The sequence below is a fragment of the Grus americana genome, chromosome 4, assembly GCF_028858705.1.
Source record: "Grus americana isolate bGruAme1 chromosome 4, bGruAme1.mat, whole genome shotgun sequence".
NCBI classification, from domain to species: domain Eukaryota; kingdom Metazoa; phylum Chordata; class Aves; order Gruiformes; family Gruidae; genus Grus; species Grus americana.
The window spans coordinates 49,782,043-49,808,871 of record NC_072855.1 but is presented as its reverse complement, the minus strand read 5'-3'; the positions used below and the strand labels follow the sequence as shown (position 1 = coordinate 49,808,871).

The 26,829-nt window shown below is 44.8% G+C and overlaps 1 protein-coding gene across 10 annotated transcripts in view; it reads right to left on the bottom strand.

Moving 5' to 3' along the window:
• The window catches only part of HERC3 (HECT and RLD domain containing E3 ubiquitin protein ligase 3), a 55,903-nt gene extending 29,317 nt beyond the window's left edge, over positions 1-26,586 (bottom strand). Inside the window, exons 1-6 of one of the 10 annotated variants that reach the window (XM_054823021.1) lie at positions 16,501-16,617; positions 15,788-15,869; positions 10,656-10,716; positions 2,470-2,629; positions 960-1,036; positions 152-373 (exon numbers count right to left, since the gene is read on the bottom strand). In XM_054823021.1, the coding sequence (XP_054678996.1) occupies positions 152-373; positions 960-1,036; positions 2,470-2,629; positions 10,656-10,716; positions 15,788-15,808 (541 nt within the window). In that variant the 5' untranslated portion in view covers positions 15,809-15,869; positions 16,501-16,617. The other 9 variants (XM_054823017.1, XM_054823016.1, XM_054823025.1 and 6 more) reach the window with 9 other exon arrangements.
• Positions 26,587-26,829: the final 243 nt, after the last annotated feature.

Here is a 26,829-nt window from a genome sequence, read left to right as displayed (position 1 = left end):
GTAGAGTCCATCAGCGACTGTTCCTCTGCCCTCTCCTCCCAAGAGGAGTTGCTGAGGGTTACATATCTGCTCAGTAAAAATATAGTCAGTGTGAACAGACACACTAAGCCACAAAAGTCCATCCTTCTTTCACCTACGAGCATAATTTTACCTCGTTCATCACTTAGTCCCAGCTGTCCTGAGCTGTTCTTCCCCCAGCCAAACACAGCTCCTGAGAGAGAGAGGGCAAAGCTGTGGGCTCCGCCTGCAGCAACCTGAGCCAAAGGGATCCCATCGAGAGACTTGACACGTTGTGGACTGGCTTGGGAAGGACACTCTTTACCCAAGCCCAGCTGACCATAGCTGTTCTGTCCCCATGTGAAGAACTGGCCATCTGAAACAAGGAAATAAAGAGAACGGCGAGTAAGCTGATCAACAGAAAAGCAAGTTTGTCAAAATGAAGAAGAACCAGTGCTGAGGGCTTCACTCCCACCCAAGCCTCATGATGGAAAAATCAAGCAAGACATTCTTTGCCAAAATAAAAGCACAGTCTGAAGCCACTGGGTAAATAAACAGACATACAACTAAGTGCAAAATACAGTATCAGACTGCTGTAACTTAAACAGTGTAACAAAAAACGGTCCACATTGCACACAGAAGAGTAATAGCCAAGGATAATTTCAACACAAAGAAATCAATTACACAGTTTTCTACATCAAGATGAAAAGCTTTTAAGTGTTCCTGCCACCATTCACCAGTAAGACAGTGGGTGGTCTGTGTGTAACGTTTTCTTTCTTGACAGTATTGGCAAAGCTCTTCTTCAATATTCATGGTACCTGATCCATTTTATAGCCTCCCATTTGGCCTGAAAGCAGCTGGGACAGGGATGACCTTGGTTTATTACACAGAAATATACAATCTTGGACACTGTGCAAAATAACAGCACAAATCTCGGTAATAAAAAATGAATTTTACAGTACCTGCTGCCAAAGCCAGGCAGTGCCAATTTCCACAGGAAACCTGCAGTATTGTCTGTTGGTTCAATTTCTTTATCAACCTAAAGATGACAACACTATTTTAGAATGTGTCCACAAATGCAGTTATCACCTTAGGCTGAAATCATGATTTCCATTCAGATATTAGTTCTAAACATACACATAACCTATGGCTTTCAGACTGAGGAACAGAGTCTTGAAGGTGATGCAGATCCATACGTAACAGATGCAAATCTGTGGAGACCTTTAGACACTTGACTACTAACTCCAACTATGTTTACTGCCACAACACTGAATCCAGCCATCTGGAAATGGTGAAAATAGCTGGTTCTTGGTGTCTCTCTCACTATTCTTTTTCAGGCATCAAGATTTCTCATACTGTCAGGGGCCTAGCAGTTCCTATGAGTTACAGCACCAAAACCTCTTCAGCGCCTTGTATAAAGAATAGCATGTCAAAGGTTCCAGTTTTTTCACAAAAATGTTATTTTTCAAACAGCACTATCGCATCGACATGCGGTTCTGTCTCTCTTATATCAGAGCTACCTGCAAGTTAAGGACTGTCTTCCCACAGAGCCCTTCAGCTCAAACATTAATGTTTTGTGACTGAAACTTTTCCTTTAAATACTGTTTCAACAGTGACAGCCACCCTAGACAGATGTCCCAAACTTCTGCACTGGATCTGCAGTGGCATACCAAATAAGAGACAGACTACACCTGTTATTAAGGTAGCACAATACAACACCATTAAGTACAAAGAGACCAGTTACCTTTATTATGGCAATAAGCTGAGACCTATCATCTGTGAACTGGTTTGGATGGAAGAGTCTTGGTGTCTGCCACTGGCCACTGCCACCATCTATGTGTCCTTGCACTTAACCCTACTAGTGCTCTGACACAGATAAGCAACATTAAATAAGTAAACAAATGAAGAAAATTGAGCACTACCCCAAAGTTTCTGAGCAACAGTCACTATTCAGTAGGCTGGGTTAGTAGCTTTGCTGCTAATAGGCCAGACTGCAAAAGTGTTTCAGAGCTGAGGTGCCAGTTCATGCAGCCATATATTTTTTTCCTGTTCTTGAAATGTATCTCCTATCTCAGAGGACTTCCTATGGACTGAAATAGAGACAGGTATCACACAGAGAATTTCTATTTTTGGGTCCCCCCTCGTGTACCTCCTTGTTCTGTACAAAACATGGTGGCATTTTTCATTGAGGAAGCCAAGCACACTCTGATTTTCTGTGCCCCAAGCACCCATGGGTAGAAGGCTTGTCCTGCCCAAACCTCCTGATGACTTGACTGAATCCCAGGGGGGGTTCAGGAAGTACCAGTACAGTACAGAAAAGGAGGAGCCATCACCCTTACATTCCTACGTGACAAGTGCCCAATTAGTGCCCCTCTGAGAGAAAGGCTGACTCCAGGCTGGAAGGCAAGCAACCCTTGACACGTCACCTCCAAGGAGCTGCCTTAAGGAAACCTGAACCTGTTAAAAATTTACCTTGGCACCATCACTGCATCTTCTATAGTGGTGAGGCCCAACTGTCCATCGCTGCCAGCACCCCAGGAGAAGAGCTGGCCCTGGTCACTGAGCGCGACGCTGTGAGACTCTCCGCAGGCAACATGTACGATGTGCTGCCCAGCCAAGGCTCCAATTTGTTCTGAGGAAAACAGAAAACCTCTCCGGTCACAGGAGTCATCTCACAGTGACATGCAGACATCGGGTCAGGGCAAATCTGTATGCAAAACCATTCAGATGGGTGCACTGATCTCCAATTTAGTTTTAAAACACTTCCTACAAGAGGAAAGCACCAGGTTTTCTGAAAACATGTACCTGCTGAGCTCTTCTGAAAGCCTGGTCTGCAAATTATAGGAGAAAGGCAGGTAAATGCCCCCCAAGCACAATGATGGTCTACACACAGAGACACACACGCACCCACACTCCCTGCCTCACAGATACAGGGAAACCTATCAGGTTATTTAGGAACGACTAAACTTCCCAGATTTGAGGTTTTCTCAGTTTTGATGTGGGGATCAGCCAGGACCCAGAAGTTGGCAAATCCTGTAAAACGTATTTGACCTTCCACAGCTCTCATGTCTGGTGAAGACGAGTCATCCACAAAGCTAATCAACCCATCTGCCCCTTCCTTTATTGCTTGATGTGTTAAAGCGTATGTGTTACGACATCCCCTGTGCTAAATTTGGAACAGGTTTGAACCTATCGACCTATTACAACCACTGACAGACACTCATAAAAAAAGACCCATAAAAAGGAAGCAAAGCAAGAAGGCCTTATAGAGGAATAAAAGAGAAAAAAAAAATCACTCAGTCCACTGATGGAAAAACTCCTCACAAGCCAGACAGAAGCAGAGTTGGTTTTCCTTTTTCTTCCCTAACTAAATACAAATGTTTCAGGTGGATGAAGAAATATTTCACCCAGTAAGTTACAGGCAGTGATCAGTTTTATTAAAGTTCAACTTGCCTGTGACATGAGAGGGAAGGGTAGTTACATGTCATTCTGTGAAAATGATACCCCACATCAAGGGCATCCAGAAATCATAAACATTATTAGCACCAAAACCTGCATACTGATCACTCTAAGTGTCTTAAATGAATTTAAAAGGAAGGCACCCCTAGAAGGGCTTGCCTTCTAAGTCTGGGAGTCAGAAAATGAGAAGAAGAAGAATCCCTAATGGATGTTCTAGAAGAAAAAGGTGATAATTACTTAAATATGCATTCTAACAGAGAAAAATACTATCTGAACATATGCTTCCTTTCACTTGAAATAATTAATGGTGATGGAGGTACAGTTTATAAGTAATAAGCAGACAAACATGTAGGAGGGCTTGAGGACTGGGCCAGCCTGCTGGCCATCCTTTAGCCCTGCCATCTAATAACACCCTTTGCGCTGCAGCTCTTTCCAGCAGGACTAATTTCACCCACTCCCACTGCCAACCCTACGCAAAGACACAGACAGACTTTGAGGGCGGTAACTCAATTTACACATGCAGTTTCCACGCTTGGGCCCATAAGCATCCAACTGTAGCACTGCTTGGTGGCCTGTTTTATGTTCATTTGCATATATAATTGAGGGAGCCTATTTTTATCCATGAGCTCTAAACAATCAGCAGCTGTACAGGCTGGTCAAGGTCAATCACAAACAACAGACAAGGTATCTCAACAGCATGTGTGGCTATGGTCTCTTCCTCTCAGCCAGCCAGCAAGACAAAGAAGATACCCACTGCAGTATGCCTGACGCATCACCAAAGTTCAACCAAGTGTGATTCTGTACTGGGACCTGAAGGTCCAAAACTAAAGCTCCTGCTGGAGAGGATACCACCATCAAAAGAACAGAGGAACAAAGCTATCCTCATCTCCACAGGAAATCCCTTTGACTCACAAACCCATCACTTTGCTATCAGCTTGCTGGCCAGGCTGCACTGAGACTGGCCAGCATCCAGAGTGCCTGAGCTCTTAAAACCGGTCACAAACTCACCAGCCTGCCCTCCTTCCAAAGCTGGTCCTGGTACACTGCCAAACACTACAGGGGACAATACAAGTCTGGCAAAACAACAAACATGGACACTATGGGAGGCTAGGTCATCCATAACGGAGACTGTGTTTTGCTACCTGCAGGAATGACTGAGGTAATTTCTTCCCTGGGAAAGCAGTATTTACCACAGTAAGTATACGTGTCTCTCTTGCTGTAGAAGGACTCCTGCGAGCTGCCTCTGAACCACGGGAGCACCTTGGGGATGTGGCAGAAGACTCCAGTGACCAAAGGTCAGCATCAGGAGCTGGAGGAGGCAGGACTCTGACCACAGCAATAGCACAACTAGAGAAAGAGCACCCTGAGGTATCAGGGGGCTATGGCAAGGACTACAAAGCAAGGGCTTCACACACTGGGACAGAGAGGACATCCAATGGGTTTAGAAATCCAGAGTGGTTGCTTCAGTCCCCACAGACTCCATCTTAAGTTTAATTTGGCAACACAAACTTGACCTTGCTCTTTGTGCCATCCCAGGGGATTAATAAATACCAACTTGTTTTGAAAGGCTGCCCTGTGTCACTTCACTGCTCACCCAAGCAGCAGAGCACAGCCCTACCTGAACTCTCTGGATGACCACAGACAGAAAAAACATGTTTGTCTGTGAGCTGAAGATCTTTGCCTTTAGAAATGTATGTGTATGGCCCATCTGACCATAGGACAGTTCTAAGACCCTGTCAATCACAGTTTGACTGCAAAGTCATGAAGAAATGTAAACACCAAATAGTTTAAGTTTTACATGAAATGGAAAAAAGCCAGCCTTCCCCTGGGGGCACAAACTGCCCAGGCAGTCCAACAAGAGTCCCAGTTCACTGTCAGGCTTGCCAAGCCACTGAAAGTACCATCTCCCTGCTAACACGGATAGTTATTACAAAAATGTCTGTGAATTATTACTTTGTTGACCTTCTGCCCTGTCCTCACATCAAAATATGAGCTGTTTTAGTGGTTGGTACATGTTTCTTTTAGTTTCCAGAGCATGACACCACCATTATTCATTCCTTAGAAAAGATGCATCACTACACTGATATGAAGGGTGCAAAGGATAAAGTTTATTCACACTTAAAGTATTGTCTCTTCAGTAACTGATAAATAAAACCAGTCAAATGGAGCTTAATAGGCACAATTACATACAAAGTTAAGCAGAACAAAACCCTGAAAGCAACAGGGAAGGGCTGAAGGAGTTATGCAATACAGTGTTTCAACATGTCATAAAACTTTCAAAAAACAAACAAAAAGAACCCGAAGTTCCAAGAAGTACACACTGACCCAATCTTTTCTTTCTGAAGCCATCAGCTGTCTCAAAACAGCACCAATGCTCGGAAGTCATTTATCAGTTCTTCATATCTGGTGGAGTTCCAATTTTCACTTTTCTCTTCTACTTTAACTTGTGGTTGTCAACATAAACAGACATATTTATGTTTGACTTTTTTTGGTCTTAACCTTGTTAGATCTCTTCATAAAATACACGTTGCACCAAAGAATGAAGTCCAGGCAAAACACTTTCAGGACAGCCCTTCTCTGAATGGTGACAGGCCTGGCTCCCAGGACTGCTCTTGTGTTTTCTTGCCTGTCTGTGGTTTGCAGGGACACTGCAGCAAAAGTCGAAGACGGGTGCTATATGTTTCTGTAACTCAGCTTTCCAACAGTCAGTACACCTAGCTTGAAGGTTTGGAAATGGCAGTAAAGCTGGGCTGAGAATGAAAACCCCTGAAAAGCCCACCTTCAGTCCACAGCTTCACTATTTATGAAACAGGGCTTATACTTTGTCCCCACAGCGCTGGAAAGCTGTACAAGATCTTTGGTGTCTGCAACCGCCAGAAGCACAAAGCACTGTTATACTGCACTGATTAGAATGCACAGGCAGTGAATGATTAATTAGCTTTCCTACTCCTAGTAAATTTATCAGAGAGTTGGTACACCCTTCCTATGTATAGCTTCCAGCTGCTCACAAGACAGGCTTTTGCTAGAGGATGTGGCAGAATCCTTCAGTCATTCTGTGTACCAGGATGTACATGAACAGCACCAGATGGCTTTGACTTGTCTGAAAGCAACATAGAGAAAGCATCAGCCCTGAGGTTACACCATCAGTAGCAAAATCTGGATTTCTTTCCTGGTGAGCAGCTGTGGCTTGGACGAGTTTCAAGTGATTTCGGTCTGCTTGGACATCTGGCCAAAACTCCTCATTTGCCTCCCCAACTTGACAATAAGTAACTCAGAGCATTTGCTCATCTTTGTTGCTGCTTTCGGCTGGAAAGTGCTCACAGATTCTCTAACTGTCTTACTAGCTTGCCCGGACAGGAAAGAGACGGTGGTAGAAACACAGGGAAGGGGGAAACAACTGTTGGCAAGAAATTCCTCCGGGTTAAATGCTAGCCGTTGGCAAGTCTGAGGAGAGATGAGCCAGTTTCTTTGCATTGCCATGCTTGTTAATATACTCCACGTTCACACTGGGGATGCCTGAGCATTGTACAACCAAGATCTAAAAAACGAGAAGCGTGAAATACAACATTTTAATGTGTAACACAACTGAATATTTAATCAGACACCAAGAGCAACCTAAACTTCACACATATGGTCTTTCTGTTCTCTGAGTACTGAAAAGTCTTAATTCCTACAGGAAAGGAACAGAGTTACCTCCTTTAAGAGATGAATTACACCAACACATTAAACCATCTAACAAGGTGACACTAAGAGCATTAGCACTTACAAAAGTCTGATCCAACAGCCAAAAGCTCCATGAAAAACCTGCTACTGCCTTCAACAGGTACTACAAGAAAATGAGGAAACCACTATGGCCCAATCTTATCTGTCACCAGCATTTCATCAAACCACTGTACAAAAAAAAGCAAGTAAATAGTGGATCACCAAACTCCCTGACAAGATTTTTATACATTAGGAAACTTCAGCTGACTGCTGATTCCCCAGTGTGCACTGGCACATCCTGCAGATGTTTCTGCATACAGACATCCTGGCTGTATTTTTAGGCTGTGATGAGCACAGCACAATTGCTTACCATCCGCTGACCCAGTGAGTTCCCAAACCACAGCGCCTCCTGGTCAACTCTCCTCAGTTATATACCGAGCATGATGTCATATGGTACGGACTTTCACACTGGCCATATGGAATTGTTAAAGGGTAAGTTCTGCTGATCACTCCCTAGCTCTCCAGTTGAGAACTCAGCTTACGGATGGGAATCAGGGAGTCTCAGTGCGGTATTGCCACCAGTGCACCATTGTGGTAGCAATTGGCACCTGGTGTTCTTCAACCCTCAGCAAGCCTACAACAGAAGGGTCCTCTGAGAGACCATTCAATTTCCTCCAAGGCAGCTAGGCCAGAATCTCATCAGTACCCTTTTGGGTCCTTGAAATACCCTCTCCTGAAGTAGTCTATGCCAAGGATGCACAGAGCCTCTGGGCCAGTCACAACAGGGTGCTTTTCCCAGTTAGACTCACTTCAGCCTCCAGCAGAGTCAACTGTTGGGATTCCCTTGTCACTCCAGAAATAGATGGGTTCTGCCCCTTCATGACTTGATGGCATTAAAGTACACTGTGCACCAGTGTCCACTAGAGCCTTGTACTCCTGGGTGTCTGAAGTGCCAGGCCATGAGACCCACACAGTCCAATAAACCCAGTTGTCCCTTTCCTCCACCTGACTGGAAGCAGGGGCCCTCTAGTCCTGGTCATAGTATCTGTTACTCACTTCTTGTGCATACAAATCAAAAGTCCCTTTATTAAGATTGGAAGTCAGACCAGCCCTCCTGATTTGTCTGGGGAACTGCCCACTGGAAACTAGAGGAGCAGTTTTCCTGGAAGAACCCCCTTTTGTGATTGTTTCTCCTTGCAGCTCATGTACTTGTATCTCTAAGGTCAAGGTAGATTTTTCCATCCCACTTCCTCATGTCCTCTCTGTGGTCATGCAGGTAAAACCACAGGGTGGCCCCATGGTATGTGCCCCCTATATCCTCTCTCTTGAGCAGAGGAACACTTACTCCTAATACCCGAGATACTGGTCCATACAAGTGGAGAGTAGGACACATCCTCCTCAAGTTGTTTATTTTTTTTCCCCCAATCACTTTGTCAATGCCTCCTTTCCTAGGCAGGGATCCCAGCCGCTCAGCTTCCCTACCCTCTAATTCCAGGCTACTGGCCCCATTATCCCAGCATCAGAGCAGCCAGGTAATGATGTGCTCACCTGGAAATGGCTAAAATCTTTTTGCCTATCCCTGTCCCTGAGTAACCTGTGAGATCAAGTGATTATCTCTAGTTCTGCCTCTTCCTCCTCCTGTTCTCATGATGGCCCTGCTTCATCACCCTTTACTAAACAAGCTGACTTTAGCATCCATTTCTTCTTGTGTATAGAGGCAACCAATACCAGCATGGGTTGGCTTTTGGGTTCAGCTGCAGTGCCTGTTGTCAGGGTTTGAGTAGCCACAGTGCCTGTTGGTTTGTTTTTCCTTTCTTCTCCCTAAGGGTGCCACATAATATCAAGCGGTGTTTGGTAGACAGTGGCCAGGGCCCAGCACAGTGCAGTGAGCTGTGCCTCCTTGGAATAGCCACAGCATATTCCTTCCCCTACACCCCCCTCCCCCCAAATATTCTCTCACTTTATCAGGGTCCTGTAGTTGTTTGAGAGTGAAGTTTCAAACCATTGGAGGTGAGAAGTTCTCTAGATACCTGCTCATGTTCTCCCACATGCCACCCATGACTATCCAGCCTCAGGGCAGATCTCTGGGTGATATTCTTAAATAGTTGTTTAGGGTTAAACAGGACTTGAGACACATTCAGGAGACATAATAATAATAAGAGCATGCTGGTTTGAACATCCCAGAGCTATTGTAATTAGCCTGGAGGAGAAGGGGAAGGTAAGAGCAGGGCAAAGTGTTCTCCCCTTGTCTCCTCCACAGATTGGGTCTCCAAGGAGACAAGGTAAAGAGTGTAATTATAACTAGTTTCTGCAAGATGGCTCCTGAAGTAGAGATGACAGCAATGCCAAGTACAAATACCAGATTAGTCTCACAAACAGTAATTTTATCATAACCCAGTGTTACATAGTACAACAAAATGTTAACCTTAATCCATCTTGCAGAGATGGTAAACAGCACTGCAGGGAACATACACAGCAAGCTAGACACTATATAACACAACCCTGAGAACAAATACAACATCATGACCAGCAACTATTAAACTAATATAATGGATGCTTGTAACAAATTTGTTTTAAACATACTCTGGCCAGAGCTGTCATTATCTCAAACCCTTCATGCCCCACATTGGGTGCTGTTGTGGTTTAACCTGGCAGGCAGCTAAAACAACCACACAGCCATTTGCCCACTCCTCCTCCAGTGGGATGGGGGAGAGAATTGGAAAAGAAAAAGGTAAAACTTGTGGGTTGAGATAAAAACAGTTTAATAGGACAGAAAAGGAAGAGAATAATAATAGAATATACAAAACAAGTTATGCACAGCACAATTGCACACTACCCGCTGATTGATGCCCAGCTGGTTCCCAAGCTGCTGTGCCCCCCAGCCAGCTCCCCCAGTTTATATACTGTGACATCATATGGTATGGAATATCCCTTTGGCCAGTTTGAGACAGCTCTCCTGGCTGTGTCCCCTCCCAGCTTCTTGTGTAACCTCTGCCTCCTTGTAGGTGGGCCAGTAAACTTGAATGCTTAGCAATAACTAAAACATGAGTGTGTTAACATTATTCTCACCCCAAATCCAAACCACAGCATTAGATCAGCTACTAGGAAGAAAATGAACTCTAATCCAGTTGAAATCAGGACAATTAAGTAGGAAGCTTCAGCTGACTGCTGATTCCCCAGTCTCCATACCTGCACATCTCATATTTCTGCATATGGACATCCTGGCTGTATTTGCAGGCTGTGATGACCTTCATGATTTCAGGCCTAATGAAGTCAGCTGAGCGCTAAAGCATGTCTGAGTTTTAATGAAACTGCAAAGAGGAAAAGAGAAAAGAGTGCAGCAACTAAAATGCTTGCGAACCAAAGTGCACTAATAGAGAAGTACATGCAAAATTTCTCCCTCCTCTTATTAAGGTTTCTCCTTTTGTCAGTATAACTTCAACAACATCTTAGCTATTCAATGCTTTTACCAGTATTAGCAGCAAAAGTACACTCACCAACTTCTGTAGGAAATCTCATCCCCATGGAAGTGTGATTCTGCCACTTAGAAATTGGTAACTGGGGAGGGAAAAATCATGCTGTTTGTCAGAGCCTTTTTGCTTCTTCCTCTCCTTTAAAGCCCCAAAAAATGAGCCTCTGATTTCCCTCTGCACATTTTCCACTCTGACTACCTAGCTGTCTCATGCTCACAGCTGCCACAGACAACATCTGGAGTCTGGGAGGAAGAAATCAGACTCTACAAACCACTTAGCTTCAGAAAATCTGTATTTTGCCTATCAAGGGCTTTTGAAAACAATCTAACCCAGCCAGCTAAAACTGCTCCTATGGCTTCACTCACACCACCTCTGCAGGCTGTGGTTTGTCAGCAGTAACACCAGAGGACAGCTCACAGGGAGGAAGCGAGGGCTGAAGGACAGTTTCAGGAACACACCTTCATGACTGCAGACAGTCTCTGGCATGGCTGGGCATTTGACACGCACAACATGTAGGCAGTAGGCAGCTGGAACCGCCCTGCCTGACACCAGTCCCATAACTTCATCACTGCTGCCTTCCTCCTCCTTGCCAAGCCTCTCTGAGAAGACATTACATGCTTGTTGTGTCTTGCGTTCAGACTACGTGAGACTACTGCGTGCAGGGGTGTAGGAAACATTGTGCTCTGCACCTGCACAGCAGAAGACTACAAGAGCAAACCCCACAGGAGACCACAGGAGAGCACAGCTGCCCTCGCTTTCTGCCTGCTGGTCTCACCCATGTATGGCAGCCCACCTTAATCTCAAACTTCTCTTAGTACGGGGCAAAAGCTTTAACATATGGAGCACGCTAATGTTTACATCATCAAGTAACTTCCTCTGACTTTTGACAATTGAAGTTTACTATATCATCAAGGAGGCTGGGTTTTACAAGTCTAACTCGCAGATCTTGAGGCTTCCTTTTGTGAACTTTGAACTGCTGCTACACTTGCAGCAGAAAGCAGAGCAGTACCAAGAGCAGCCTGATTAGAGAGACTGGCAACAGCGGCACAGAAGCTGATAAGGCTCTGATAGTTAGGTTACAAAGGAGGAAATGTAAACCTAGAGGAGACTCACTGAACAAAAAAAAAGAGGGGGAAGATGGTAAAGGACAGACCAAAGCAGGTGACATTCCCAGGAACCCTGTTGGTCACAGTGGTGGGAACACTGTCCATAGGTCAAGGCTGAGAAGCTCCAAGTAACAGAGACAATTCTGCAGTCCCCTTTTATCCACAGACACTAATGACACTCACTGTGATGACTGCTTCCCTGCACAACATGTACAGTACTGCTCATTAATTTGTTTAGCATGGCTACTTACAGGCTTCAGTTTGAGAGATGCTGGTTTAGTTATTAGCATGACCTTTACTTTATAAAGCCACCTGTGGTCACGTTAAGGCAGGAATGTAAGAACAAGAAGCAAGGGGCCACCGTGGCACCCCAGGGTGTCATTTCACATACGCTTTGCCAGCTACTCCCCTCACAGCTGTGAAGGCAAATTCCTACACTGAGAAAGCAAACACCTTCCTCAGGGATCACCATAGAAAACCTTTCCTTCCCTACATCACTGCCTTTTGTTTGGGGGACAGCTTCTCCACACACCTCTGAGGAACCATAGACCAGCATGGGCAGAGTCAGCTGGAGAAGTCTCCTTGGGAAGGACTGGGCAGGCAGAGAAGGCTTCAGTCTGACAAAAGCATCAGCTGGCAGAGGGAAAAATCCACCTTCAGATCCTGGAGCTAAACAAGTAAGGGCAGCTTTCAAAGGGAGAAGGCACCAAGATTTGTGAAAGATACAGGAAAAATGAATGTTCAGGCAACCCAAAGAGTGCCTGTATTCTTCTTCAGGTTACTGCAGAGTAACTGTCAAGGTGGTCACTCGGCCAGGCTGGCTGGCCACTGGCAGCACAGAAGCTGCGGCTAGGCCACGACCACTGAGAAACCCCTGAGGTCCACCATGCGCATCCCAGCAAATGCCACTGCTCCATGGCAGCAACTCCAGCATGGGCAGGATGCACTAGACCTCAGGGTGACATACTGAGGATGAACGTCAGAGGTGGAAGGAGGAATTAGGGAGATGGATTTGATGTGCTCATATTACACACTGCAAAGCTGCATTTCTGCCTGAGAAGTCCCAAGTAAAGCCAAAGCAATCTTGAGAGCTATGACAAAGGTCAATGGCAACAAGCATGGACAGCAGACCAGGGAAAGGGAAGAATAAGCTCTTCACTACAATCCATTGTAGCCACATGGACAAGTTAACATAAGTCCTGTGGCAACTATTGAGCCAATCTTATAAACACAAAAAAGGCTACCAGCATAAAATTGACAGCTCTGCTTAAATACCAGCACTTTCACCTCCTAGCATTGCAAGGAAGAGAGATCTGCTCATTTCTTCCCTGCAGCACTCCCCCAAACACAGCTCCCTTCTCAGCTGCCTTAACACAGCCCCCTCCAGCATACATGCTGGCAAACAATAACGAATTTAAGGTACAAAGACCCAGGAACATCTACAGGCTGTCCTTGAGGCTCAGTCAGCAGCAAATCACTACCCCAGGAAGCAAGATAAGAGTTTACTATTATCCATCTGCTGTGCTCAGTCCTGCAGATCACTGCTGTACAAGCGTCCTTCCACAGCAGGTGACCATGTCTGAGCAGAGGGCTCAGTGAAGCACCTCCAAGTCCCAGCAAGACAGAAAACATTGCTATACACCATACACACTGCAAGCAAGCCACAAGGGCTTCGCTCCACTTTTTGCCTCTGGACAGGGGCTATTTTGCCATCTTTTCATATTACTGGAACAGTTTTGCTCAACAGGAAGCATTTAGACTTCACACAGGCATTTTATATTTTCTTCTAAAAGGGACACTACATTTTCTAGCTAGCTGCACTTGGCTGAGTCTCACTTGTGACAGCCCCAGGCTTTGATGAAGTAGCATGTGATTTTCCAAAGCACTCAGTGTGCTCCTCACTCTGTTCCCGTTTATTTTGATCCTGTGGTGATTTGCATGGGAGCAGGACAAAGCCACACATTCCTGAACAGCCACACCTGCACAGTGCAGCCTCAGTACAGCAGCCTTGCCCTTGCTTTCAATGACATCCCCATCAGATTCACAAATACTGCTTGAAAATACATCACTGCAAAGAAGCACAGTGACTGGGAAATGCAGTCCTATTAAACATTTACAAAAGTTTATTTATTCATTTTCTCTAATATTTGAAGAACATTTTGAGAAAAGGCAATATGAGCATCTGTACATTCCTTTTTGGTAAATTTATATAGGCAGGCAGCTGTTTAATAGGCAGGTCAGGTGTTAAAAGTGAGCATTTCTTCACAGCTGTGCTGTAGGAACAAGTGTTTCTTGCTAGCAGCCTTAAGTGTCAAAAATATTTGATTTCTGAGAAAAAGAAGATTCAAAGATCTTTGAGATAAATTCATCTTTCCAATACAGCTTAAGGAGGAGTATCAGGCTGTTTAATGTTGACTGAGTCAAACAAAGTCAGACATAGTTATGCATCTTCTGGAAGATTTGATGTCTGTCAACAACAGAACAAGCAACAAGCACACACAATGAGCCAGAGTCAAACTCTGTCTTTCCATCTAATAGTTACACACTGAAAAACAAGCCAACCCCTTTCCCATCAGGAAAGGGTCTTCAGGATTAATGTCCCCTACATATTCTTGCAAGACTTCAAAAATCAAATCATACAGAATGCTTTATGTTCACCTTTACCAAACTCAGGCTTTGTGACCTCAAAATACATGCCTGCATGTTTTCATGCAAAGGAAACACATGACATTAAGGCAAGTGAAAAGACATCTTTACTGAGGAAAAGCACCTGAGCTGCTTTATTTGGAGCGAGAATAAAATTTTTGGAGTTGGTGGGGAGAGATTTTTATTTCTGATGTCTATTCATAGACCCCCAGCTATACAAAAGCTGCCTAATGATTGTGTTATAACATCATCATCATCAATAACATCATCTGTGTGTGTCACATAACACATCTTGAAGACAAGAACAATTAATTTCCAGCATCAACAGCCACCAAGCTACTGAAATCTCTCCTAGAAGCTGGGACACTCAGCCTCACCTACATTCAGCTTAATAAAGTCATCACTTTTGTCCAGCACAGGCAACTATTCTGACTACCCAAAGGTTGGGACATTCAGAAAATTTGCATCTATAACCTCCAGGTTCTTTCCTGTCCTCTTCCTGCACCACACACAGAGCTACCCTTCCATTTTATCCTGAGCCTGTCTTCCAGCTTCAGCATGATTGCAGGAGAAGGGACAGTCATTAGTGCCACACACCATGCCAATGCCAGGGTTCCACATTCCTTCCAAGCCAGGCACGGGGACAGCCTTTATTTCTGTTGCACCTTCAGAAAGCCTCTGGATAGTACACGATACAGGAACAACAAATACGACCACGATAAATGCAAGTTTAGGTTGCTGAACTGCCCTACAAACCCCCAATTAAAGGGCAAAAAGCTGGTCATTTCTACTGCAGCTCTGCCTTTTGAGACGAGACATTAAAAGTGTCCCTCATGTCCTCAGTAAAATAAGCTGTACTGATTTAAAAAAAAAAAGTATCTTGCTTCCCTGGGCTCACTCTTGTTTTCACACCTCAAAGCGAAATTGAGAGAAATCTAATGGTTATAACAACACATGTGCTTTAAGAGACAGCACTTCAAAGTTACATCTCAGAATGCATTACAGCTGTTTCAGGCTCAGACTATGAATTTCTTTACTGACAAGAAACCAGATTTCTACTGGTTTAGGTTGTCCTAGAGAGCCTTATCTCTCCTCAGTTTAGGCCCTCCTAATCCTGTGGTCTCAGAGAGTATTGGTAGAAGTCAGTTCTCATGATCCAGAGCATGCAAATTTTAAAACAGCCCACTATAAGTATCTGGCATATTCAGAGCCCTCAGCCAACCAATTCAACATAGTCATCCATATTTAAGATATCTAAGGGAAAGCACTTCCTTTGATTTTATTTCTTATTTGACCATATACATATTGTTTCTAAATGAAGTAATTTTTAAATCTAGTCTAATTTTGAAACCTAATATCATCCTGAAGCCCAAATTGCACCAGTTTGCAGCTGAGATAACATACCATAATAATGCAAATCCACATTGCTGAAAATTGCTGCAATCACTAGTGGAGGCATAACAACCTCAAATAGCTTGGTCAGATCCTGTGAGCAAAGGAGGGAAAAGGATGAGTACCAACGAACATATCTGACTCTACAAGGTCTGCAGTTTAATAATCTGACTTTTTATAAAAACATTTAAAATAGGTGTTGAAACATAAATTGTGCCCTCATCCTTCCTTTATTGTTTTTCCTGGTTTAAAGTCAGCTGCTGCAGGCCAACAGCAAAGGCCTGACTCTGCAGAGGGCTCTGTCCCCCAGACAGCTCCATCCCTCCCTGCAGATCCCTCAGCACCCTCATCTCCACGCACCTCCTCCCAGCCTTTGGCAGGACCAATGCCTATGAGCAGGGCTGCCATGCCTCTACCACATCTTTTACAGCACACATCTCTGCTTTGGGGGTGTAGAGAAAAACATAACTGCAAAGCACTACTTACTCTTCCAGACCACAGCACTTGAGAAGTGTTGCAATAGCATGTGCTGAGCCTCAGCTCCATGCCCAAACAGGGACAAAACTGTCTCATATCCCCTGTGAAAAGCCTGCTTAGTGGAACCTCCTGGACTTACTAGTGTTTAAGCTCTTTTTTCTTGTTCCACTCCTCACACAAAGGAGGAAGGGGGATCTAACCATTCTCCTGCCACTGTCACCCCACCTGCACACAGCTCTGAACCTTACCTATTCAATCCAGCAGCCGTACCTCCTCATCTGCAACCTGCTTGCTTCCACAGCTGCTTCCAAACACAAGCCCTGCTGCCTCTCTGTCTCCTGAGCACTCAGGGCCTCCTGGCTGACTTCTCACCCACCAGGAAGAGGCTAAAAGAGGAAGATCCATACACACTGTCCTTCCAAGCAGGTTGCACATCTGAATTCTCAGCTGTTACAGGGTTTCTGATTAACAGGCATGCCACAGTGTGGTCTCTGGTCACTGTAACCCTGTGTTGAAGTTCAGGACAAGAGGATTTATGCTTGAAAAGTAAGACTGAGTTCAGAGAAATCCAGGTGATCTAGATCATGTAGTGGGTTTTTTCCTGCTTTTTGAAAGAGATTGAACATAATGATATTTCTAACCCTGCAGTTATGAGCAGATAGGTTCCACACCACACACAGAAGCAATGCTACCCTGCACATTTGCATCCAGACAGGAAATCTGGTAAAAAAAAAGTATAGTTTTGTCTGCTGTATGTTACCAGAGGAAAGGTTCAAAGCAGATTTAGCACCAGATATTTTCCTGTAACTCTCTTGAGACACTAATTACCAAAGCTCAGGTTCTCTCACTAGAAGTCAAATGAAGTCCAAATAACTTGCAGAGAACAAATCTCTAGACCAGAAAACAAGTTCCACATCTCAGACTCAATCATGTTCTTAAAGCTTTACAAATGGCTAACAACCAGCTAGTTATTTCAGACTCCTCTACAATCAGCCCAAAAGAGCCTTCACCTTACATACCTGAACCTGTCTTTTGTTCCCCAGCATATGCATGCATTCAGATAAAACACTTACCTAAGAATCATCACAGGGAGTCAAGACATGTCAGACCTGAAGAAAAATCAATCCAACTGAAATTACAGGGCTGAAGTAGAAATTTCAGTGTAGTTATGGAGAATAAGTTGTTTCCTAAAACTACTGCAGTACAAAGTTATATCACTGCCCATTAGAGATATAACATATGTTAGCATCTGATGATGCTCAGGAAATGAATGCAAATTCAGACTGATTTTGCAGAACAGTTGGCTCAATACTTCACAATCAAGATCACTGAGTTGCTTCTCCTAAAGCATTGTCAGACTGCGGGGACTCCAAGTGCATAACAATGCAAGTAGAAATTAATAAAGCTTCTGTCTGAGCTGTCCTAACTATGGTCATGGTGAGAGAACACTGGGACAGTGTCTCCCGCTCTGCATCTCTACCAAGTGATTGCAGAGACACAAACTATAAACTTTTTCAGGGAAAAAAAGAAGAGGTGAGAAAAACAATTATTTCAATATTAGCAAAGCTAGGTTTCCACCCCTGAGGGATGGACTCCTCACATAGCTTGCTAACCACAATTCAAAGGAGGAATGAAACAGTAGATAGCATGGCAGTGCAGGGAGATGGCTCTTGGAACCCACAGGAGTGGCACACCCAGTAGTACCCTAGCTGACAAGCGGGGAGTTGGAAACAATCACAGGCTGTTAGCTTGTAGTCAAAAGGAATGTTCTTTTAATTAGGAAAAGCTTCTTAGACAATTTTAATATTAATCTTACCACCACAATGCAAAATCCAAGGAAGGGGCACTTCCAGAAAGTAAACCTCTACTGACTCATACTCATTCAGTGACATGTACTCCCCCAGTAATTTCTGTTCCCTGTAGTGGAGAGGCACAAGAAGCACTTCACCAGTTGCCATCCTGTCTCTGCATTGCATCAAAGCTCAGCTGATGTGACAGTAAACACAGCTTTTTAATTAACAAGTTTCTTTCATTTCAAAAGGTGCCCTCTAAAGGGCTCCTCTAAGAGGAATTACTGAAACACACTTCTACGCCACTGTTTCATGCTACTCACAAAAACATCAATGAGAAGCAAAATTGAATCCTCCTACTACAGATATGTGGAAGTGGGCAGCAGAACAAGAGAAAGAAAATTATTTGAGATATGTAGCAAGGGAAGAAAGGGAGGCAAAGTTTTCAAAAGCACTCACTCCAAACAAAACTCCTCCCACTGGAAGGCATTAGTAAAACCTGCAAGCTTTTCAAGGAGAACAGGGTTAGATCCATGTTCAGTGCATTACAAAGTCCCAGAATTTTATTCACAAGTAGACATCAGCCTGGGAAATAACCTTCTTTGGATAAACAACATGATCACATATTCTGAAAACACTAACTGAAGTTTTTAGCATGCTGAAGCTTATGCTGCCATGTACACACACACAAAAAAGTACAAGATGTAGAAGGGAGTTTCCTCCTAGGAGCACAGACATGTGCAGCAGGAAGGAGATAACGCCACTTCTCTGAAGTCATCCAGCATTTTCATATAGTCTTCAAAAGGTTTCAAGACCCCCTACATATTTTCATGTCCTGATGTTACTCTCAAACACAACCAAGCCACTCTGCAGGCCATGGTAAGCATTTCTGAAGTCCAGAGGGGGCTCTCCAGAGTCTGCCTCTAGGGGACAATCAGTTTTGTATCACGGCCTCCCCACAGGAGATGCTGCTCACTTCCAGAGCTGGGCAGACATGAGCTGCTTGTAGCTGCCCTCACAGGCTAGGCAGGATCAAACCATGAGGCAGTAAAACCAAGAAGCCTCAGCCCACACTGCCCTGTCCAGTAGAGGCTGGAGAGATGTAGCTGCAAGGCTCCCAGTTCCAGGCATTTCTGCCATTCTCTCCCTCAAACGCTTGCTGGCAGTCTTCTCTCCTTCATCTTTAACCCTACACCCCACACATACATCTTCACTACCTACCAGACATGGCTTTATTCATAGGTCCACAACTAATGGAGAGTAAGATGATCTTTGACATACCTTTCTATACAGAAGGTGTAAGGTCATTTTCATCCCATGCAGGAGTGGTGGAAAGAAAGAGGAGGGCTTGATTCTTCTTGTTCCTATTTGCAAATGAGGACTAAGAAATTCAGTTCCCATTGCCACAACCCAAAGCAGACCCACACAACGCAGTGTGTGGGATGGAACTCTCCCCCAGTTTACTGTCATCATAAAGACTGCTGTGGCTGTTCACTGTGAGCTAAAAAGAAAAGCTGTTCCTTACTTTACAGCACACCCCTCCCACCGGCCCCAGCTGGGATGGAGAAACTCCATCACAGGCACAGCGTAGTGATGTGTCAGTAGAGAAACATGGTTTTTCAAGGATGGTCACAGGCTCCCCAGAGCAGCACTGCAGAACCATTTTCAGAATAACTGTGACTTGGTGTCACATCTTGGAGTCCCTTAATTTAAAGGGTAGAATGGCACTTGGGATCAAACCCAAAGAACTTTATTTCCAAATCTCAGACTACCCCTCATCTAGAGCCCTAGGTAGAAGGCAGAATTACCTAGTTGCTAGAGGTCTACACTTAAGCATTCAGCATTTCCAGCTCTGATCTACTCGCTGTGAAGTCTCCATTTTCACTACCATCTTGTGCTTGCTTTATTCTATGGGCAAACAGTAGGCTAGCCCAAAGATGGTACTCAGTGTATACATCTTTACAACACTCAGAACAATAGTACTGAATTTCTGGGGCCTCTGCACTAGAGTCACTCAGCTAGTTAGGGGACTTGCAGGACAAAGTAACCTTATCAGGCCAGGTGGAATATTCCATAGGCTTGGCTTTCTTTTACTAAGCATCTCATTAATTCAAGGGCCTAAGTTTACAAGTCCTCAGAAGACGAACAGTGGTTGTGCACAGAGAGGACTTAAGCACTTCTGATAATCCTGACTGCTTAATAACTGTCTGGAAACCACATTTAGAAGAAGCAAGAGATTCAAAAGCAGAGTCAAGATCAACTCCTCTAATCCAGCATCACTGACACTCAGCATCCCACATCTATCACCTCATGCTTGAGAGAAACAGACAAAAGACACTGACAGAAAAAAGTAGTAATGGAATTAGGTCAGATTTACACATACTACATAAGAAACTGTGGTTATATTGTACACATCTCATTTGTCATGCAATAAGGTATGCTACAGAAGCCCTGAGTCCTACAGAGGGTAGCCAGCAATTTGAGGAAAGATGATGTCTTATTGCTGTAATTACCCACAGAGGGATTTTTATTATATTGTGGAAACAGAAAAACCTGTATCTTTACCACATGCCAAACCCCAAGAAGTTAACTGGAAGGCCAACATTCAAAAGAAACTCCATAAGAAAGTGTTCAGGGTTTCTCAGAATAACAATACACAATTAAACTACTCTGTCACCCTGGGAAAGAGAGACATTAGCTGCCTGCGGTTCTGCACATATAGGTTCTCCCTGTTGGTACACAATGAAGAAAGTGCAGTTTGAGTCTGGGGAACGCAAGGTTACAATGACCTTCTTCTAGATTAAGAAAGCATGAAGGGGAGAAAGCACAAGTCGACAAGGCATTTCCAAGAGGGGAAAGCAAAATTTGAACCCCCTTGGCCAAAAGCAAGTTTGTTCTCTACAGCTACACTCAACACACATCTAGTCTGAGGTAAACGAGAAAGTTTCCAACAATAACTGAACAAGAGTAGGCATAAGGATGCAGGACAATTGGAAAGACAAAGCACAAGACACTTGTGACTTATGGCCCTTTCCCTTTTATAAAAAGGCAACATAATGCCAAATAACAAAATCTGCCCTGAGACCATCTGCACTTGCTCTGTTTTGATGCATTTCCCAGACAAACTGAGGAGACCTGTCTCCCCACCCGTGCTGCTCAGCTTTAGCTTTCCAGAGCCAGCAAATATCATTCAGCATCATTACTGTGTTATGACACATGATCTTCAGCTCTGTTAGCTGCCCCAGCTCCACAGCAATCAACACGAAGCAACTTCAACAATCTCAGTCCACCAGCTTCAAGACAATTTGAAATACATATAAAAAGCTGACTTACCGGGCTTGCTTCCTTCACAGTCATGCCCCAGTTGGCCTTTGGTGTTCAAGCCACAGGTATACACTTCCCCATCTTCCAACAGGAACACAGAGTGGTTTCCTCCACATGCCACCTCCTTGACATTTCTGTCATGAATGAATCCATACACCTGTGGTTCAGGAATGATGACCTGGAGGTTGCTACCTATCCCAGCTTGTCCAAAAGATGAGTATCCCCAGCATAGCATTTTCTCTTTTTTCAGCAAGTCATGTATCCTTCCTGGGTAAGGGAAACAGGGGAAGGAATGTGAATGAAGCAAGTAATCGACAAGTGATCCTACAGAGATAAGCTGCTCAGAGCAGGAGGTGGAAACAACCAGAAAAGGCATTTCCTGCATGACTGTCAGGCTTGTAAGCTGATGGTAAAAAGGGATTTCCACCATTACACAAAGAGGAATCAAGACAGCTCAGGTACTGAGTCAGCACCTTCATGCCCTGGCCATCTCCATCTGAAACCCAGCAGACCTGAACTGTTATTTCAGCAAAACTACTCTGCTTCAAAAAAACAAAATCAATCAACTCCAAACCAACTGTAATGCTTTTTTAGACTAATGGGTCCAAATCTGGACTTTTAGAATTAGTGCCATGTTTGGGACCACTGCTTAAAGTAGTCTTCAAAAATTACCTCAGAGGTGGTCAGACTAGTCCTGAACAGACCAACATAGTATTTGTTGTGTACTGGCCAATGCAGAACTGTATAATTTCTGATGAATCCAGATTAAGAAGTATTTTGCTCAACTGAACACATTCTTGCAACCCAAATATGCACATGTATGCATGCACACACTCATCCCTAAACTGCAGCAAGAATTTCCCAAGAAGCAGCAGTTTGCATGGAGCAGCACACTGACAGCTTGGCCCCAACAGCAATGGACAGATAACATGGATGCAACTTGCCAGCAGTCAGGTGTTATCTTTTGTGCTGTGCTCAGTGGAAGTCAGGGATTTCAGAGAATAGGGTAACACGGGAAGGAAAAAAAAAAACCCAACCCCACAGCAATATAAAAGGTCCAATGAATTACTCAGCCTGAACTTGATAATGACAACAGGATGCTAATGCATAAAAGCCAAGGGGAGGGAAACAGCTCTCATTCCAGAAGAAGCATGTGAAAGATTTTAGTAACACTCCCTTGTCACTCCTAATCTCAATAGGTTTGGGGTATTTGTTAAACACGTTATACTAATATTGAGAACTCCTCTGCTTGAGCCAGAAACTGATTAAAGCTTTTTTTTGTAAAAGGATGAGGAAAGAAGAGAAGAAAATGAAAGATCTGAGACATCAAGTCTTATGACTCACCATGTCAAGTTTTAAGCTAAGGCAATTTACAGCAGCAGCATTTACTACCTCAGCACAGGATCAAAAAGCAGAAAGTAACCCTTGAAGCACCAAAAGTTCCTCAAGGAAACAAGATTCCTTCTTCCGCTCTGAGTGGATAGGAAATGCATGCATTCAGTTTCTTTCCAAAGCCTGCTGCTAATTCAAGCTCTAGGTATTAAGCAATGAAGCCCTTCCTAATCTAAGCCCTAAGCAACGGGTGTTCATCTCTTACCCCAGTATCCTTGCCTGTCAGCTGTGGCCACACAGTCAGGTGTGGTCCCTTCCACTGATGCAGGGCTGAGCTGGATGGGAGGGAGAAGATTGGATTTTCTCAGTTGTACTTCATCATTGCCACAATTTCCTACCACAAACTATTTACTAGGATCTCTTATTAGGTGCTTTAAAGCATGCTATGAATCCCATTTATCTCTAACAGCCCTTGCTCCTTTATAGCATAATTCAATTCATTCACATCCACACATGTGCTTATCAGTGGCCAGCTCCAAAGCACCCAGAGGAAAAAGCAGAAGGTTGCAAGGCTCTGTCTAGTTAAATCAGTTGTTGTGTACACTCTGTACTTGGTTGCCCTCAGCACAAAAGGCTGATGGAAGATACCCTCTATGCTGGCTATGCTATTTCCTACACTAAGAATAGGAATGCCGTGGGACGCAGTAAAATTAAAGTGCACGCGTATGCTTTAAATGACACAACTGCTATATTTATAGTGAACTTCATGTTCTATCTCAAAAAAAAAAACCAGCATAAGCAACACCCTGAAGGTGGCAACACCAAGGCAGGGAATCACTTCAAAACTGACATCTGAAACAGCAGAAATCTGGGACTGCCATTTCTCTCAGCCTGGGGAATTACCTTGTTATGAAGTTATAAGCAGCACAATAGCAACAAACCTAAAGATCCAAAGATCACATTCCCTGCTAGTATAAGTGGATGTTACCTTTGAGCTGAGAAAAATTCACCACTATACAACGTGAACTACAATGACATTGTACAACATGAGCTAAATATTAATTTGGGATACCTTTCTAAAAGGGTTCCTGAACAGTCTGCTCCCCATAGACTAAAGTCATCTTTCCTAGTGCTAATTTAAAATGCTAAAAATACTTTAATTATTTTCCTTGTGTTCATATTCCACACAAAAAGTTGCTGTAATGGGCAGGGGGATATGACATGAGTGGTAAGCAATGTTTTTTTCCTCTGGGTAAGATACTATTTAAAACAGGAAGAGTTCAAACTCCCAGTAGTTCATATGCACGCTAGGGTGATATTTCAGAGGAGTTCAACCCTTGTTCATGCCAGTGGCCAGATTTTCTGAGGCACCCTGAAGTTTAACAATCCGTATGGCAGACAATGAGACATGCCAGACCCTTTAGAAAATCTGGTCTTAACTAGATTTTTGGTTAGGTTTTTTTTTTTTTTTTTGAAGTGATCTCCCTTGAATCCCAACCCCATACCCCAAACATTTTGCTGATAAATCCCTGTGCAGCTCTATTCCAAGGGGACAGAGCAGCACTTTCCACTCAAGAGGGAAAACCAATAGCCACTTTCCATTTGAGTGTATGGGCACAGCTAAATATTTTCCAGTGGCCTGGTGAGACATTTTTATTTTATTTATTTTGAAGACATAGCACATTTCTAAAACCACAACTGTTTTAATATTTGGTTTTCTCTCCTCCCCCCCACCCCCCAAGCTGCTGCGAGTCTTAATACATCGTATGTTCAAGTAAAAGCTGTGTCCTGAAACACAATAAAGCTTCAAATGAGTTTCACACTCAGTTTCCAATCTGGTTAAGGCAGTGACTCTTCTTTAAGATAGTCGAGAAAGTAAAAAATGCATGTTACACTGCAAGCTACCTCTACAAGCTGCATACCCTCCTTATACTAAAACAATTTATATAAAAAGTTTCTAGTGTGGGCCCACACTGACATAGACATGTCTGCACACACACATAAAATATAGATAAGGTTTATATTCACTTATCTGAAATTTTAAAAGTGACTAATTATTACTAGTGTTCAGCTCAAAACACCTTAAAGTTTTAATTTCTACCTTCAGAGGACAAACTCTTAAGGAAGGTTTGTTTTTTTTTTTAATGCATCAGTTAGGGCCTTAAAGTTCCCAGTCTCTCTTAAAAATTGGATTGTAAAAAGCACAAGAGCTGCAGTAACCAACCACATCACCTATTCCTGTTCTTCACAAATCACAACACAGCCAGCTTGGTATTCGTGTTTTAGAGATAAGAACAGATGCAATGCAGCAAAGCCGGTCATTTGCAGAGACTCCCTATATATAATAAAAAAAAAAGGGGGGGGGGGAGGGAAAGGAAGGTATAACCAAACATCCTCAAACCCTCGCATTCCAGGAATAATGCACCACCAAAACAGTGAAGGATGTACACAGCACAGCTAGAGATAAGAAAACCTCACACTGTTTGGAATATTTTGAAGAAATCTATTGTGGGTAGAAGATCCACCCTCTGCTATAATAAGGCTCAGCTGACATACTAAGTATATATCCTTCAGTGAGAAGACAACTCTGGTGGTTTGGTAAAATAATAACGCTGCGTGTAAGATCATGACAGGATGTGTTTTATTTTGCCTTTTGGGGTTTTCTTTCTTTTTAATAGCTATCATGACATACACAGTCTCTTTACACAATCGTACAAGCATATTCTAAAGCCACAGCTGTGACCACAACTGCACTGTTTCTGGGGAAGTTAGTTAAGTAAATATTGTGCTTGCAACAAGCAACACCAAGGCTGAACACTCTCTAAACAGAGAGATCTGCCAACTGGCAGGGCATGAATAAACAAGTTTTTTCCTTCCTTGTTGTTTGTGAGATTTCAGCTAGCAAATGTGCTCCTTTTATCAGCATTGCCCAATAATGAAGGAATTTACTGCTTCTTTCTGCCACTAAGCCTCCAAGCCCGCTTTCTTCTTCCTTTTACTCCAACTCAATGTCCAATGTAGACCAAGCTACAGAGCAAGAGAACGCAAGGTGTAACAGTGAATGGGTTAAAGCATAAAGCAAGCATTACCATTGTATAACCACATCCCCTCAGCAAGAGCTGTCCCCATAGAACACATTTAATAAATAAGATTAAACAGGACCCACATCATCTCCATTTTGCAATCCCAGTAAGAACACCTCCCTTCCTCCAACCCAGACACAGGCTCCTTGGCTTCCGTGCTTACCGCTGCCGCTTCCCACCCCCAGACCGGCGTTTCCGGGGAACACACCGACCCCCCGGCGCCAGGGACCGACGGCAGCGGCCTCGGGCACCCGCCGCCCACGCCAGCACCCCACGGTAGCAACCCCCTGCCCACCCGGCAGCCAGCCGCGCCAGGTGATCCAGCAGCAGCGCCGACCGGTTCCTGCCGCAGCCCCGCGGCCACCCCCGGCTCCCCGCACCGGCCCGGGCAGGCCCCACCCGGGGACGCGCGTCCTGCGCCAGGGAGGGCGGCGAGCGGGGGGGGCCCGTAGGGCTCCGCCATACCGCCACGCTGCTCCGCGCACCCTCACGCTGCCGCCCCGCCTCCCCCTCCCCCCACATCCCTTCGGTACCAGGACCGGCAGCAGCCCTACCGGCGGCCCCGCCGGGGAGCCGAGCTCTCCCTCACCCGGCAGTCGCCTCGCCAGGCCAGGCCCCAGCATAACGGGCCCGGGCCCACCTTGGCGAGGCTCTGACCGCACCGAGCAGAGCGCCCGGCGCAAGCAGCTACCGCCGACCCGTTCCCCGGCGTTCGTGGCCCCGCTCCCCACCGCTCACCTGCCACCGACCCCGCCGCTGCCGCCACGGCAACGAGGAAGTCCAGCCCCCTGATACCGCCGCTGCCGGCGAGAGTGACAGCGCAGTACGGCCAATGGAAGCGCGGGGCCGGCCCCAGAGCACAAATCGGCGGCGGGCGCTGCGTCTGGCCCCGCCCCACGCGGGGTGGGGCGGGGCGCTCTGTCAGTCGGTGGGTCCCCACCGGCGGTCTATGGCGGCGGCTGACGCTGTGCCCGCCCCCCCCCCTTACCCCCAGCCGTCTCAGCTCTTTCCCCGGGCGCGTGGAAGGCCCCCGAGCGGGACGCGCGCC